The sequence below is a fragment of the Equus przewalskii genome, chromosome 6, assembly GCF_037783145.1.
Source record: "Equus przewalskii isolate Varuska chromosome 6, EquPr2, whole genome shotgun sequence".
NCBI lineage: Eukaryota > Metazoa > Chordata > Mammalia > Perissodactyla > Equidae > Equus > Equus przewalskii.
The window spans coordinates 28,523,340-28,538,257 of record NC_091836.1 but is presented as its reverse complement, the minus strand read 5'-3'; the positions used below and the strand labels follow the sequence as shown (position 1 = coordinate 28,538,257).

Here is a 14,918-nt window from a genome sequence, read left to right as displayed (position 1 = left end):
AAAGCAGCCACAGACAATAGGTAAAGGGTAAATGCAGGAACATGGCTATGTGTGGTAAAGAGTCGTAAGATGCTCTCCAAGATTCCCTCTCTCTGATGTACACACCCAGTATAATCCCCTCCCCTTGAGTGTGGACAGAAGCTGTGAATGTGATGGGTTATCCCTCCTATGATTAGGTTACTAGCAGTTAACTTTGAGTTAATCAAAAAAGGGTAGTGTCCTAAGTGAGTCTGACTTAATCAGAGGAGTCTTCAAAAGAAAGCTCTGTCAGAGAGATACATTCCCCCTGGCCTGGAAGAAAGGAAATAGCTATCTTGTAAACTGCTTACAGGGCCACATGGCAAAGAGACATGGGCATTCTCTAAGAGCTGAAAGCAGTTCCCAGCCAACAATAGCAAGACAGGGACCTCAGTTACACATTTGCAAAGAAATAAATTCCACTAACAATCAATGAGCTTAGAAGACTCAGATGAGAACTGCAGCTCCAGCTGACAGTCTGATCTCAGTTTAGTGAAAGCGCAGAGAGAGGACCCAGCTAAAGTACACCTACACCTGTATTCCTAAACTGCAAAAACTGTGACGTAACAAATTTACATTAAGTTACTACATTTGTGGTAATCTGTTATACAGCAATAAAAAACTGTTACACTGTGTTCCAATAAAACTCATTTACAAAAACAGGCAAAGGGCTGGATATGGTCTGTGGGCTGTAGTTTACCGACCCTTGATCTATACCAATATCTACCTCAATAAGTATGATCACTGCTCTGTTCTTCCTTGGGCGTGATGTAAGCCCACACTCGTGTTTTGACGGTATTATTTTAACAATGTACATGGGCCATTTCCTGACAACATTTCCATGGCAATGTGGACTTCTATGTCATCTTTATACCCTCCAGTAATTTAAGAGATAATGTGTGGCTTTAAAAAATGTTAACATAGATAAAATCCTTGTAAAGAACTTAATCAGAATTCCCCCAGTTCATTCTACAATTGATAAAAAATTGCATTTCTTTTTTCTTACATGACTCACTCAACTCACTTGCACAAAAGTCTGGAATCTAGAATCCTTTTTCTGACGAGACTTGATCATTTCCAGGGCAAAAGGTTGGTTACTGCAAAAGGTAGCAGCAGCGTGTTTCAACTTCTCCTCCCCTGGTCCGCTGAACTGTGCCAAGAACACAAAGAACACAATAGAGAATGGGACACTGCACTTATGAAAGGCCAGGCAAAATGAGAGACAAACGCAATCCTTTCAATACTCCAATAAGTATTCTCAAGTGACAAGAAACAGAGCACTACATATCTATGTGGAATACCAATGTTTCCCCATTAAAAAGGTCTGACTCTAACACATCCAGACCTTTCCTGTCATATTCCAATGTTTTCTGGATTGTAGCCTACCACAACTTATTGCCTTTGCAGTTTATACCACTTCTAAATTAGATAGAAAGGTTGACACTTGTGGACTATGAGACACAAAATGCTTAAAGGTTGAGATTAAAATGTCATTTTCCTAGAACCTGACACCTTCACAAAAATTACATTCTTACCACTCTAGGAAGAAAATCTTTGGAATTCTAGCTTTCTCTCTTACTATGAAACCCAGGGCAGTCATAACTTTTCTGGGTCACAATAAAATTAAATCACTGCTGCTTCGCCTTTGCAGAGGCTGGAGCTCCATGCCTTGACTCTCTCTTGGGGGAGACCTATGAGCCTATGAACCTCTTTTGTTGAAAATTATACTTTTTACTGTTATTTTTTAATTAATAAATTCAAGGCTGAATATGCCATGATTTTAAAGTTTCTTATAAAACACCTAACAAGTGCTTCACACATAATAGGTACTCATATAAATACAGATGGAGCAAATTAGTTTTTAACCATCTTTACATTTGTAATAATTGCTTTATGGTTTACAAAGAAGCTTTTCATACAGTCTGCCACTTAAAGCCATATTTCCAAAAGTTTGTACATGAAGATACTTTGTGGAAAATCGTTTTGCAGTGCATTGTAGATAAATTCAGAGTATTTTCTTCTCCAACTAGGGCACACAAAGTGATATTTGAACAGATTGCTCTACTGTTACAGTCTTATTGTATTACAAATACGACACTCAAAATACTTAAAGATGAAACTGGCCACATTTTGGGTATTTTAGTCAAATACTAACAGCAGCTGGGTTTACGAAAGATGACGCCCCCAACCTCGAGCAGTTTTACAGCAGTTTTATAAGTAGCTTAAATAGAAGTAAGGTGATCTCAAGGGACCAATACTGAAAAAATACTCTCCACAACTATTTTAAAAAATAGAGTAAGTATAAAGGTCTATTCATGATTTTTGCTTTTACCATTACTGGCCAATGCTTTGCCCTAAATTAACCCTTTGTACCTAACAGTTACTAACCAAATTGGTTAGTCCATTCTGCTGTTCTTCAACTTTTTATAGGTACATCACACTGACCAAGAATACAATTCTTTTTATATATTCTAAAATAAATTTCTTGTCTCGCTCTGTTAACAGGTTTCTCCACTTTATTTTACCACATAGTAGATTTATGCAGTCCAAAGGACTGTGATAAGAGGACCAAATGTACTTCTGTACCTTACTAATGATGAATCTCACTTGACACTTGCTGTTAAACATTCTTTATACGAGATGCAAATGAAACTGTTTAGGAATCAAGATTTATATCTTAAGTCCATATGACTTACAACTTTTTAATCCAAATTTGACATGAAAATCAATGCTATATTCGGTCACACTACACATTTTCTGTTTCAAGTTGAGTAGTGTGCTGCCAAGCCAACAGAACTCAGTTATAACTTTCATTGCTGCACTGCGATCAAGAAACACCACGAATCACACAGCACAGAGCAGCCACAGAGTAAGCTGCACTATTCAAGGAAGATGAATCTCCTGAATAACAATCATTTGAGAGCGAGTCGAGGGAGAAAATGCTGTGGAAAGTTCAATAACGCAAAACGAGACTGGATTATGATTTCTTGATCTGTTCCCTGAATCAAGCAGCTAAAAGGGGATCTACTATTAGACTAGTAGATTCTGAGCTATGATCTCACCATCAACGAAAGGAGTAAGCTGAAGATAGTTTTAGTCAACTTTCTAGTATTTAATCTTTTAAATATTTATTATCGTAGAACTACCAAAATCTTGTGGCATGTCCTCAAGCAGCCTACATAGTGAAGTAAATTTCTGTGGGCATATCTAAACAGTTCCTGTTCAACCTGTGTTAAGATTTTGAGAACTACTTTATATACTTTACTAGTATTCATAGCCTTAACTACAGTACTTTCTTTAAAAGTCTGGATCAAACCCACTTTCCCCTGGAAAGACTTTCTGTATGTTCTAGTTTAGATCTCCCTGCTATATTTCCCATAAAAACCTGTACTCCCTCCTTTCTGTAACACTCATCACACTTGAAAGAACTAATGACTGTTTCCCATGGATCATAAGCTTTACTAGGGCAGGAGCTATGTCTGTTTTGATTGCCACTGAATTCCCAGCACCAAGAACAATACTTGGCACATAAGTATATATTATGGCATATACACCGACAGTCAGAGAGAAAGATAAACAGAATTTGACAAACAGCTACTATAGTCTCTGAACACTCTCCTTATACTGCAAATAAGATTAATTTTTACTTTTCTACTTTTGTGATGGTAGTTCTGGATCTACAATTATGTTTTACAGTACAATTCTGAGATTTGGATAACAGAAGATAGCTAAAATTCTCTATCAGTTAAATTATTTTTATCAACATCTGTTTTACTCCATATTCTTTAAACACAAAGAACTAGTATCTTTAATTTGATGGAAAAAAGAGCACTTAGTTTGAGCACTTAGAAGACATTAACCAAGAGAAGACATATTTGGACTCCTTCATCTTTACACTAGCTTTGCAAAATGGATGAGTTTGCATATTTGGAAAGGTTAGTTATTTAACCTTTAATCTGATCATCAAGTGTCTATAAAAATAATAAAATGAAACAGCAAATTTCTTTACCCAGGTCAGCAAATCTTCCCCAATCTGATCAATAACAGAAGTTTCATTCCTCTTTCGAACAGACTTCATTTGCTCATTCAATCCAACTAAGGAGGGGAAAAAATAGAAAAAATTAAGTATACACTCATTTCAGGCTGAGTTAAAGGTAGTACCAAGAACCTAAATTTTCAAAAAAAGAATTTTCATAGTAGTGCAGCTGCTTCTAATATCTCCTTAAATATAAATCTGAACACAATTTTTTACACATCCAGCTACCTGTGAGCTCTATCTGAAAAACAGGTGCCAACGCATAAAACAATGTGGAAACTAGCACATTACATACAGTGTAGGTGTATCAAATATGCATTTAATGTCAAGACTCCACTATAACCATGCTCATAATGAACTTAAATTTAAACAGTAGTGATTCTGCCCACTGTTCCTCTCAAAATGTGTATGTTCACAGGCAATGTGTATCATCAAGCCAGAACTTGTCAGTACATGCTGGTGAACCCTAGGGCCACCTACAAAGAAGTAAAGGCATCAATTTGGTGGGCAGGTGTTGGTAGGTGGTGATGGCACCCTTGATGCAAGAAAAGTCTAAAATTAAGGGTCAAAGAGAAAACACTGACTTACAACAAGAGGAACTCATACTACTGTCTACAAAAGTCTGAAATTTCCTTCCTGGAAAGCCAGCAAGGTAGAAATTTTTATATATTTACTCAAGTGTTCCAAGCAAAATAACAATAAAATAATTTAATTCCTGAAATCTATCCCACCCTGGGATTATATACTACATATTACTATTTATAAAATATATTTACACATATATTACCATATGGGATATATATTTTTAAAAACATATATACTGTAACTGATAGGAAGTTTCCATATTCATATTTTTAAACTTAGACATTGACTTTACATCCTAAGTCCTGTGTTAACACTGTATACAACAGAAGATATTGTTGCATTTTCTGGGGGGAAGATATTCAGGATCCAATCATTTCTTTCTTTATGTTATGCGCTCACATGTAATTATATAATTTCAGGAATGCTAACATGGATACATTTACAAGATTTTACTGCTATGGTTCCTATACATACTCACAATCTTTTATCTACTGGCAATGTTAGGGACAAAGATCAGAGTCAATTTCTCTTACTGTGAAGCTGAAGAATATCTTCCAAGTTTGAAAAAATTTTCCGTAGTTCTGAAGGTGACAGAATTCCTTCTCTGGACACTCGCTGATAAAAGACCTGATCAAGAACCTTCAGCGTTCGAACATGAGCTCTTTCAGTGTAGAACAATTCTAAGCAGGAAAAAAAAACATGAAACGTTACCTTACTTAGAATAATTCCATGGGACCAAACATAGGCGTAAGCGGGAATTAAGTAGCAAATGAGTTATGTGATAATTATTGATAGTTCTGAAAGGATGTAGTATCTCTGAAGTCACTTTCTTGATTCCATGAAACTCTCCTACAAACTGGCTCTAAGAGCTGAATACTGGCAAATGAAAAATATCATTCAAAATTATTTTGTACTTAAAAGTTAACAATGTACTCCAAAATCCATGTGTCTTTTTATAATAGTACCCACCAATCAGAACTACAACATCAGAAAACTGTAAGCCCAAACATCAGGTAGCCTTTAAATGGAGCCCTCTTCAGAAACAACAGTACTTTTGGTTACCTAATTTGCCTATAAATCATTAACTCTGAGGCCAGACTTGTAATTTCAGCATGTCTCAATGTTATCAGAGACAAGAAGGATAATTATTCAAATCACATCCTAAAGATGGTAGAGGGTACAGCATCCATGTCACATCTGTCACATACATGCTAGTGTAAAATACAGAACACTGCACTACGATAAAGAAAGACCTGGACCCTAGTGTTCTCCTTACTGCTCATCAGCTATAGAGTCTTGACTAATTCAACCAATCACCCTGAGCCTCAGCTTCCTCACTTATAATCTATACATAAAAATGACTTAGCCTGAAAGTCAAGTGATGGGACAAATGTTGTCTCAATGATTTTTCGAGCTTAAGATCTGTAATGCTATGAATCTTAAAGATCCTGATGGCTAAACACCTTTCCTTTTAAATTATCAATAAGAATCACAGAACCATTTGCATTTTTTGAGTTGTAAAGTTCAAGGATCATCTACCTAGTTTAATTTCCTCTTTGTTTAAAGCATAAGGCTAGCAGAAATTTCGAAGCAAACTCCAAGGCTCAGGGGTTTGTTTTACTCTAATAAAACTCAACAAAGGTGAACAAGAACAACTAATTAAACTCACCATTAATTACTTCCTGTCTTTTGATCTCACAAGGCTTTAGTCCCAGTAACACTTCCCGACTAACGAGCTGTTGCCAGTTGGGTGGATCTGTCTCTAAGTCATTTTCAAACTGTTCATCCTCACTTTGACTTTCTCCAAAAGCTATGCTGTCAAACCTAATGAAGAAAAAAAGATGAATTCTATCTGAGGACCTCAGGTGGACAATGGGAAATAGCGCGAGTCATTACATTACAGTAAACAGTCAGATTTCTGAAATATTTCTTAGCACAGGGCCTGAAACATCATCCCTGCCTACAAGATGCCTTACATGTGTTATATACATCTCTAAAAATATCTTTTGAATCATGTGTGTTTACCAAAAACTTTCTTTTATGCTATCTAACAGATTCATGTACAGGGTTTCTTTTCCTTTAAAATCAGAACTTTAGGGAAAAAAGATATATTTCGTAAAATATGCCTCTATTGAAAGCTACTTTAGGATTACTTACTTTCGAAAGGGCTTTGGTGTCCCGTGTTCAGTCACCCTAAAACAATGGAGAATAAAGAGTCAACATGAAAACAAAATGGTAATCGAGAAATTAATGCCAAAGATATTCAAAACTGGGTTAAACTACAGTGGCTAATAGATAATTCTTCTGGACACTGTAATGATTTAATATCAAACAAACTGAAAAACATTTCAGTACCTATCTAACATTTACTACCAATAAGTTCTAGTTCTTTCCCCCAAAAAATCACATATGGAAAAAAAAACGCTACAAAGTATAGGAATCCTATACAATCAAAAACTTTAAGCCATGTCCTAAACCCCTTAAGATATGACTGAATTACCTTTCTACTTCCCATTCCTCCTCCTGCACTTGGTCTAATGGAGGAGGTGGGAAATCAAAGATGGTATTGGGAGTACGAGGTGTGCCGTCTAAGGAGTCTCCAGATGTGGGGGTTTCTCCAACTTGTTTTGATCCTGAAAAGACAAAAGTCAGACATTCACATGGTGTTAATACTTAATAAAGACAATGATTACCAAAAAATTAGTCCTCAAAAGAGCTTCAACCTAATCCATAGCCACATTCTTATTTAAACAACTGCATGTTAGCTAGAACCAGAATTCTACTATGTAAAAATTTTAAAGACACTAAAAATAAACAGGAAAATCATTTTTAAGCAGCTTTCTTAAGACATGGCGACCACTCAGAAGAGCATGAGATGAGGAGAAACATCTTACCTTCTCCTTTTCTACTCCAGTGCCAACCTTTTTCCTTCAAATTTTAGTTACTACAGTGGTCCACCTCAAAATACAAACCTCCACTTATTTGTCTTGACTTATTACCTTTAGGTAGTATCTATTTCTTCCTCCTCTGAGCATTTGGCTCACTTATACTTCCCACCTTCACTTCCCCCCCATTTCTTCCCAATGTTTAATAATTATCTTACTATTACTAATTGGGTTACTGGTTATTACCTAAGTTTAAACAATAGAATTATATCTGTATTTTTGTTTCATCAAGGAGTTACTGTGTTAACTCTCTTCTACATCAAATTAGGTATTTAGTGTCCATATCCTTCCCTTTAATTATATTTCTTTACTTCTACCTTTCATTTCTTTCAACTACACGTTGACTCATATCATTAAGAGGATGTTTTATATTTCCATTCTGATCTACAGCTGTAACTAAATATTCTGTTCTCTGACTATTAGGTTGACTCTAAAAGTCTGAAAACCAATAGAATGCTTACATTATTGTGACAATACACATACTGTCATGTACAATGTACAACACACATAAACATATTATTCTTGCTAGGTTAAGAGGTATGTTAGTTAGGATTATGTTTTCTTTTCTACTAGTCCAATGACGCAACTCCTGGGCCACTTGAAATACAATGTTTATTACATTAAAGTCATATATTCCATCAATTACTTTATTGAGTCTCAAATTTTTTCAGCCGCTGCATCATACTATCAACTGCTTAAAACTTCCCTTTTTCTTACCCACTATGTTCCTGGGTTCCAATCTGGAGCAGCTGCTCCCTTGGCCTGTGACACAACTATCATCCTACAACTGCCCTTCACCACTTTCCCAGGTTGTTTCCCCTGCTTCCTGGATCCCACGACATTTTTGTTCTTAATTTTTCCTCTCAGTTTTCTGGAGTGTGTATCTTCAAATAATGTTCAAGGAAAAGGCACATTTTAGTTAAATTCTGAAACCTAGCATATCAAAAAATGTCTTTACATCTTTCTTCATCTTTGATAGTTTGGATGGATACAGAATTCTAAGCTCACTACCATTTTCTTTCAGCAGTTAAAGGCATCGCTCCTTTGTATTCTGGCACCTAGTGTTCTAACAAGAACATAATCCCCATTTTCTTCCTCTTAAAAGTTTTTAAGATTCTTTTTCTTTATCTCTACTGCACTGAAATTTCCAAAGACATTTTAGGTATAGATCTTTTTATTATTTTTATTACATGTATTCTTTTTTAACTCTGGAAGCTTTCTTCTGCCATTTCTCTAACTGCCTCTCCTCGTGTCCTCTGCAGATATTTTGTCAAAGAAACAAACGTTGCACCTCTGTAGTGGTTCTCTACATAATTCGTCTCTCTCCAATTTCTATCTCCTAATATTTCTGATACACATTTTGAAATATTTCCTTTATTTTTGGGGACTACTCTTTTTTTTTAATTATTGGTAGCTGTGGTAGTTTGACAACATGTCCACAAATTCTTTGATATTCCTCCGTTCAGGGGTGAGCCTAATTCTCCTCTTCTTGAGTGTGGGTGAGGTTTAGTGACTTGCTTCTGACTGGCTGAAGCGACCGGGTACACCCACAGAGACTAAGTCATAAAAGACACTGAGGCTTCTTTCTTGCTCTCTCTTTTGGATCACTCAGGGAAAGTCAGCTACCATGTCATGGAACACTCAGGCAGTTCTACGGATAAGCCCATGAGGTGAGGAGCTGAGGCCTCCAGGAAGGAACTAAGTCCTCCTGCCACCAGCCACCTACACGAGCACAGAAGCAGGTCTCCTGACCCCAGGTGAGCTTTCAGATGATCGGCTGACATCTTGACTGCAACTTATGAAAGAGCTCAAGCCAGAACTGCCCAGCTAACCTGCTCTCAAGTTCCTCACCCACCAAACAATGTGAGATAATATTTTTTGTGTTAAGCCATTAAGTTTTAGGGTAATTTACCACAAAGTAATTGATAACTAATACAATAGCTATTGTATTGTATGTAACAGTTACATTAAAATGTTTTTTGGTCTCTGAATGCTTCTTTTTCATAGCATCCTATTCTTGTTTTATAGATATGATAACGTCTTTCATTTTCCCAAGTATACTATCTAATTTAGAGGTATTTTTTCTTTCTTTCTTTTTTTTTTTTGGAGGAAGATTGGCCCTGAGCTAACATGCATCCACATGGAACATGTACCCATCTCCTTCTTCTTTATATGTGGGACACCTGCCACAGCATGGTTTGACAAGCAGTGTACCTACCTGAACCCAGGATCTGAACTGGCGAACCCTGGGCCACTACAGTGGAACACGCGAACTTAACTGCTGCGCCACTGGGCTGGCCCTAGAGGTATTTTTTAAGGTTCTTGTCTATTACCTAAATTACTGTTTTCTGCTAGGGACAGTTTTTCTGTTGTTTATATATTCTCTTTTGTGTGTCATTAATATGCTTAGCTTTATGCATTTTCTTAGCTTTTAACTCTAATAAGCAAATTTTGCGAAGAGTGAGTAATGCTGTTCATATTTAAGAATGCAAGACCAGGTCGCTCATTTGGCTTTCTTTCATTGCTAGATGGAAGTAGGTCCATTTCAGCTGGGAGCTCTCTGAGCAGAGTGAGACCTTGGTGTACCTACTGTCAGGCTTTAGGCCCCCAAATGTTAGGACTCCAGGGCACTAATATAGCGGAGGACCTAACTCTCCCTACACAATTCATTCAACTTCTCTAAAAAGAGGACACACTCGTTTTCCTCTGGTACACAAACGGCAGACTGCCTGCATGCCACAATGCAAGGACCAGAAGCTGTTGACACACTGTTTTGAGTACAGACCTTCAATTCCTAATTTTCAGCTTTATTTCTTATTCGTGCACTCTGTAACACAGGCCAACTCTGAGCCCAAAATCTCCCCAGAGTTCTAATGGGGAGACTGCCCCCACCTTGGATTCCTTACACAAATTATGGGTTCCAGCTTCCTTTATGTTGTTTTAACTATCAAACCTTTCTTGTCCACTTTCAATCTTCCAAAAATTTGTTGCAATCTCTTATTCATTGATAACATCTTCTCTTCCTCAACTTCCTTTCTCTTTATGGCTTTTGTTTATTTCTTACCTACCATGTTTTTATTTCAATGAGCCATGGGAACCATGAATTAATTCATGTACCCAATCCAACATCTTCAGAATTCCATATAAGACAAGAATCTCCAGACGTTTCTACAAATGTCACCCCTACTTCTTTGTCTTAAACAAAAACCTGTCTATCCCATGGGGATTACCTGTTCTGCTATAGCCCTCTTAAATAGAAACTGATCTTTCTGTCCTACACTGTGTACTTCAGGGTACAGAGGAGATGCACATCCTTCTTGCTCCTCAATACTACTTTTAGGTCATTATCTTGTCTTCTTATAAAATCCCCTGCTCCACTGAGGCTCTCACTCTCTGAGTATTATCACATATTCTCCCTCCTCACAACAATCATCTAGCAACACTGAACCTTTCACTGCTGGCTGTTTTCCTCTCCATGCTAATGTCACATGAGGTGACCTCAAAACCCATGGATATTATTAAGGTATTAAAACTCCTGGCTCCTTGGTTCCTTACCTTCTTCATTTCTAGTAACCTCCTCTACGCCACCTCAGTGACCACTCCCACAGCTTTATCCTTGATCTTTCCATGTCAGAAATTGAATTGCTTCCAAAATCACTAATATGGATAGGCATTCCCTCCTCCAAGTAAAACCACCTATTCTCCCAGTTCAGTTGCTTAAGAATCCCATTATAACAAGTATGAAGAAATATGGCAAAAATCTCTTTCCCCAATTATCTACAATTACTTCATATCTTTCTTTACTCTTCAAATCTCCTTGCCCTTCTCACTAAACTCTCTCTCAGTTAATAACCTTACCCTTCACATACAGTCTGCATCTCATCTCCTCTCTCCTTCTTGAAGTTATGTTCTATTGGTTATACAGTCTATCTCCTGCATCTTCAACCTCTTCCTCTCAATTGGCTTCCCCTTAGCATTTAAAAGAAATCTACAGTATTTCAGAATTTTTTTTTAAAAAGTCTTCCTTAGACGCCCCCAAGATCTGCCTCTAACTACTGACCAGTCCTCTCAACACTTCCTTTCCTTTTCCTCTACTGGACTCAGCACAATTTGAATTTTTTATTTGTGTGACTATCTCCCCAGGAGACTGAGCGCATGGGGCAAGAATCTATGTCTGCTAACATCTGGTACAAAGCTAATGCCTGACAGAGAGGTCAATACTTACTTTATGAATGGATAAGAACTCAAAATTGTCATTCAGCATAGATTTGTCAGTGGTTGTAGAATACTAAAATGTTAAAACTAAATTAAACTGGGATTCAGTCTTGATTAAAATAATATACCTCTAAATTCCTAGTTAATGTGATTGTTTTAAAATCTTGATATTAGTTAAGTTGAACTACAGCATTAGCTCACCAGTATCATTTTCTTTCCCTCCTTCCTGGGAAAGAGTGGCCCCTGAAACCACAGACGACGTGGAATTGGCTGGCAGGTATCCAGCGTCTGCTCCTTCACTTGCTAAGCCACTCTGGCGCAACTTAGCAGGGTCTTGAGGTTCAGGACTCACGGATGAGGGTGTGGATAAGTGCTTAGGGTGGCGCTGCTTCTGTAGTTCCATGGCTCTGCCAACTGAACACGAAGCAATGGTTAACAATTTGTGTTGCAAAACAGCTTAAAAAAAAAAGATGATGTAAGGATCTGGAAAAATGTCTGAAATATGGTGGGCTCTAAAAAAATGTAAGTTGAATTATTACACAAAGTGAGGGACAGATAGAAAGAAAGAGGGTTGGCGGGAGAGAGGAAGGAAGGAAGGAAAGAAGGAAAGAGAGGGAGAGAGTTGGAGGAGAAAGAAAGAGAGAGAGAAAGACAGAGGAAGGTGGAGGAAGGATGAAGAGAAAAAGGAGGGAGATGGTAGAAGATGAGGGGAGAGAAGAGGTAGATGAAGAAGGGTCACGAGAGAAGACAAGGAGAGCAATGGTGGGTGGGGAAGAGGGAACACTGAGAGACTGAGATAGGTGCATATGGAGCTGGAGTCGTTTGTAACAGTGAAGATGAAGCCTTGTAGCTCTGTGAGCTCTTAGCAAGCCCCTACCCCACATCTCCCCAACACTCACAACTTCTTCATCACAATATGCCTCAGAGACACTCCAGACTTATCTCTATCCTGCTCATTATCCCAGTTCACATCAGTCACCATGAGAAGCTCAAGACCCTCAGGTCATGATTCCTCATACATCCCTCACACAGCTTTGTACATCCCTAATCCTAAAACTCTTCCTCCTATAATTCCTAAAATTCTTCTTCTGTATCCCTTGGAACTCATGGTGAGCATGTGTGAAATGCTCCATTCTCCTCAACCTCTTCTCCAAAAATTTCCTTCGTCTTCTCAGTGTTTCTCAACAATGGGCACTACTGGTATTTAAGAATTCTTCAATGTGTGAGACAGTCAGTACCACTCTATCACAACACCATCACCACTCCAACCACGTCAGTATTTTCAAATGTGGTACTGCCCAAGTTGAGGACCACTACATAACCTAGTTTCCCTCCCCATAGTACCACTATCCCTATTTCTCCTGCAGCCCTCTCTAGTGAGCTGATCTCTCCCAATTAGGCCTGAGGGTGGAGTGAGATCAGGAAATAAAGCACAATGGAGAGGTGGAAAAATTGCAGAAGTATGGAGTGTGAGAGTAACATTTGTACAAAAGATTAAACAAATTATGGTGGAGGTATTTATACACTTTTTTTTTTAATTTAACAATCAGAACTTGAATGCAAACAAAATCAGAACGGGTAAGAAAGATATGTTATGGACAACTGATAGAATTCTCTACTGCCATTAAAGAAGATGTTTGTAACAATTACGTAGCCACATGAGGGTATTTAGTTCAGAAATAACACTGAATGGAAACAAGGCACACTGGAAGTTCATTGGAATCATTTCAAGAACACTTTTCTCCAAAATTCATTCTAGCTAAATGAGCCACCCACATAAAGTCAGCACGGAATGGTGGGAATGCAGCATTTCAAACTCAACATACTTGCACTGTTGTCATGACGGCTTGGTCTCCTCGGAGGTCCCAGGATGCTAGGGAATCCTCTTCGCTTCCCTTTTTCTTCGCCTTCCCTATCTTTCTTCATACTTTGCTAGAGTTGAGGTACAATCAAAGAGATAAGAGAGAGATAACAGAGTAGATTTCTTTTGTTTTTTTCAAACATAGAAATGCAATTCTAACGGTCAGTTGAAAGGAATTGGTTAAGTGTAAATGAAAGACACACAGACACACAGTACTCATTTAGAGGCTGGCACCCAGTACTGTGCATACATCAAACTCAAGGCGTCTTTTCAAACCCTTTAGAGCTGACAATTTTGGAAAGTAAAAAGGGAGTTTTATAACATTTACTAGGAGCTTGTTCTAAGCAATTCATTCATCTGTTGAACAAATATTTACTAAGCTCATAACATGTGAAAGCACTACGCTAAAAGCTGGAGATACAATGATGAAGGAGGTCCTTGCCCTCATAGAGCTTCACAATCTAACCAAAATTAAACAAAAACAAATAACTACAAACTGTGAAAGCTACCATAAAAGGAAAAGTGTAAGGCCATCACAGAGTCGGAGATGGCACTCTACATAAACCGCTATTTTCACATTGTCTAACAGTAGTTTATACGTCTAGATTTCTCACTAGATTCTGCATTTCTTGAGAACAGGGAAGCAAGTACTGAGAGGGAGGAAAGCACTGCACCCAAACGTAAAGCAGCACAGAGCCCTGTACCCGCCGCTGCTATGCCAGCTCTACCTTGATTTTTGGAAGGAATCCAATCCGACCCCGCTTGTGCTCCAAATTTCGAGGTTCTTTCACTTTTACTCCCAAATGCTTCATGTACATGAGAATAACATACTGCATTGTTGAACTGGAGGAGAAAAGATTAAGTAAAATGACACTTCTGAGAAGGGAGGGTGGGTGGAATGAAGATATCAAACGACTCCCAAAACTCCAATGTTGAAATTCTTAGAACTATAATTCATCAAGTAAAAAAATAAGGAACTATCTATTCACTGCAAAGAGAAAGATTCTAGTCAAGACACTAGAATATTCCTCAAATAAAATACAGCCCACCAGAGGGAGTTAGTCTACATTTTTAAGTTAAAAGAAAAAAATCATAATTTAGGACCGACAGGAGAAAACATAGTTTCTTTCTTTCTTAAAATTCTAGGAAAAAATAATTCTATTACCTCTTATCTTCTTCTACAGCCTGAGCAGTCATCCTAAAAATAAAAACATTTAAAAATGAAATATTGAAGTTTAATAAAAGAGCTGCTATTAAA

The 14,918-nt window shown here is 37.6% G+C and overlaps 1 protein-coding gene across 12 annotated transcripts in view; it reads right to left on the bottom strand.

The window, feature by feature from the left end:
- Positions 1-14,918, bottom strand: part of ARHGEF12 (Rho guanine nucleotide exchange factor 12) — a 140,972-nt gene that overhangs the window by 20,858 nt on the left and 105,196 nt on the right. For all 12 annotated transcript variants that reach the window (XM_008513726.2, XM_008513727.2, XM_008513729.2 and 9 more), the window contains 10 exons: positions 14,826-14,858; positions 14,389-14,503; positions 13,626-13,731; positions 12,001-12,213; positions 7,140-7,272; positions 6,797-6,832; positions 6,309-6,463; positions 5,173-5,319; positions 4,028-4,113; positions 1,043-1,168 (listed from right to left, as the gene is read on the bottom strand). In XM_008513726.2, the coding sequence (XP_008511948.1) occupies positions 1,043-1,168; positions 4,028-4,113; positions 5,173-5,319; positions 6,309-6,463; positions 6,797-6,832; positions 7,140-7,272; positions 12,001-12,213; positions 13,626-13,731; positions 14,389-14,503; positions 14,826-14,858 (1,150 nt within the window). The remainder of the gene's footprint in view (positions 1-1,042; positions 1,169-4,027; positions 4,114-5,172; positions 5,320-6,308; positions 6,464-6,796; positions 6,833-7,139; positions 7,273-12,000; positions 12,214-13,625; positions 13,732-14,388; positions 14,504-14,825; positions 14,859-14,918) is intronic.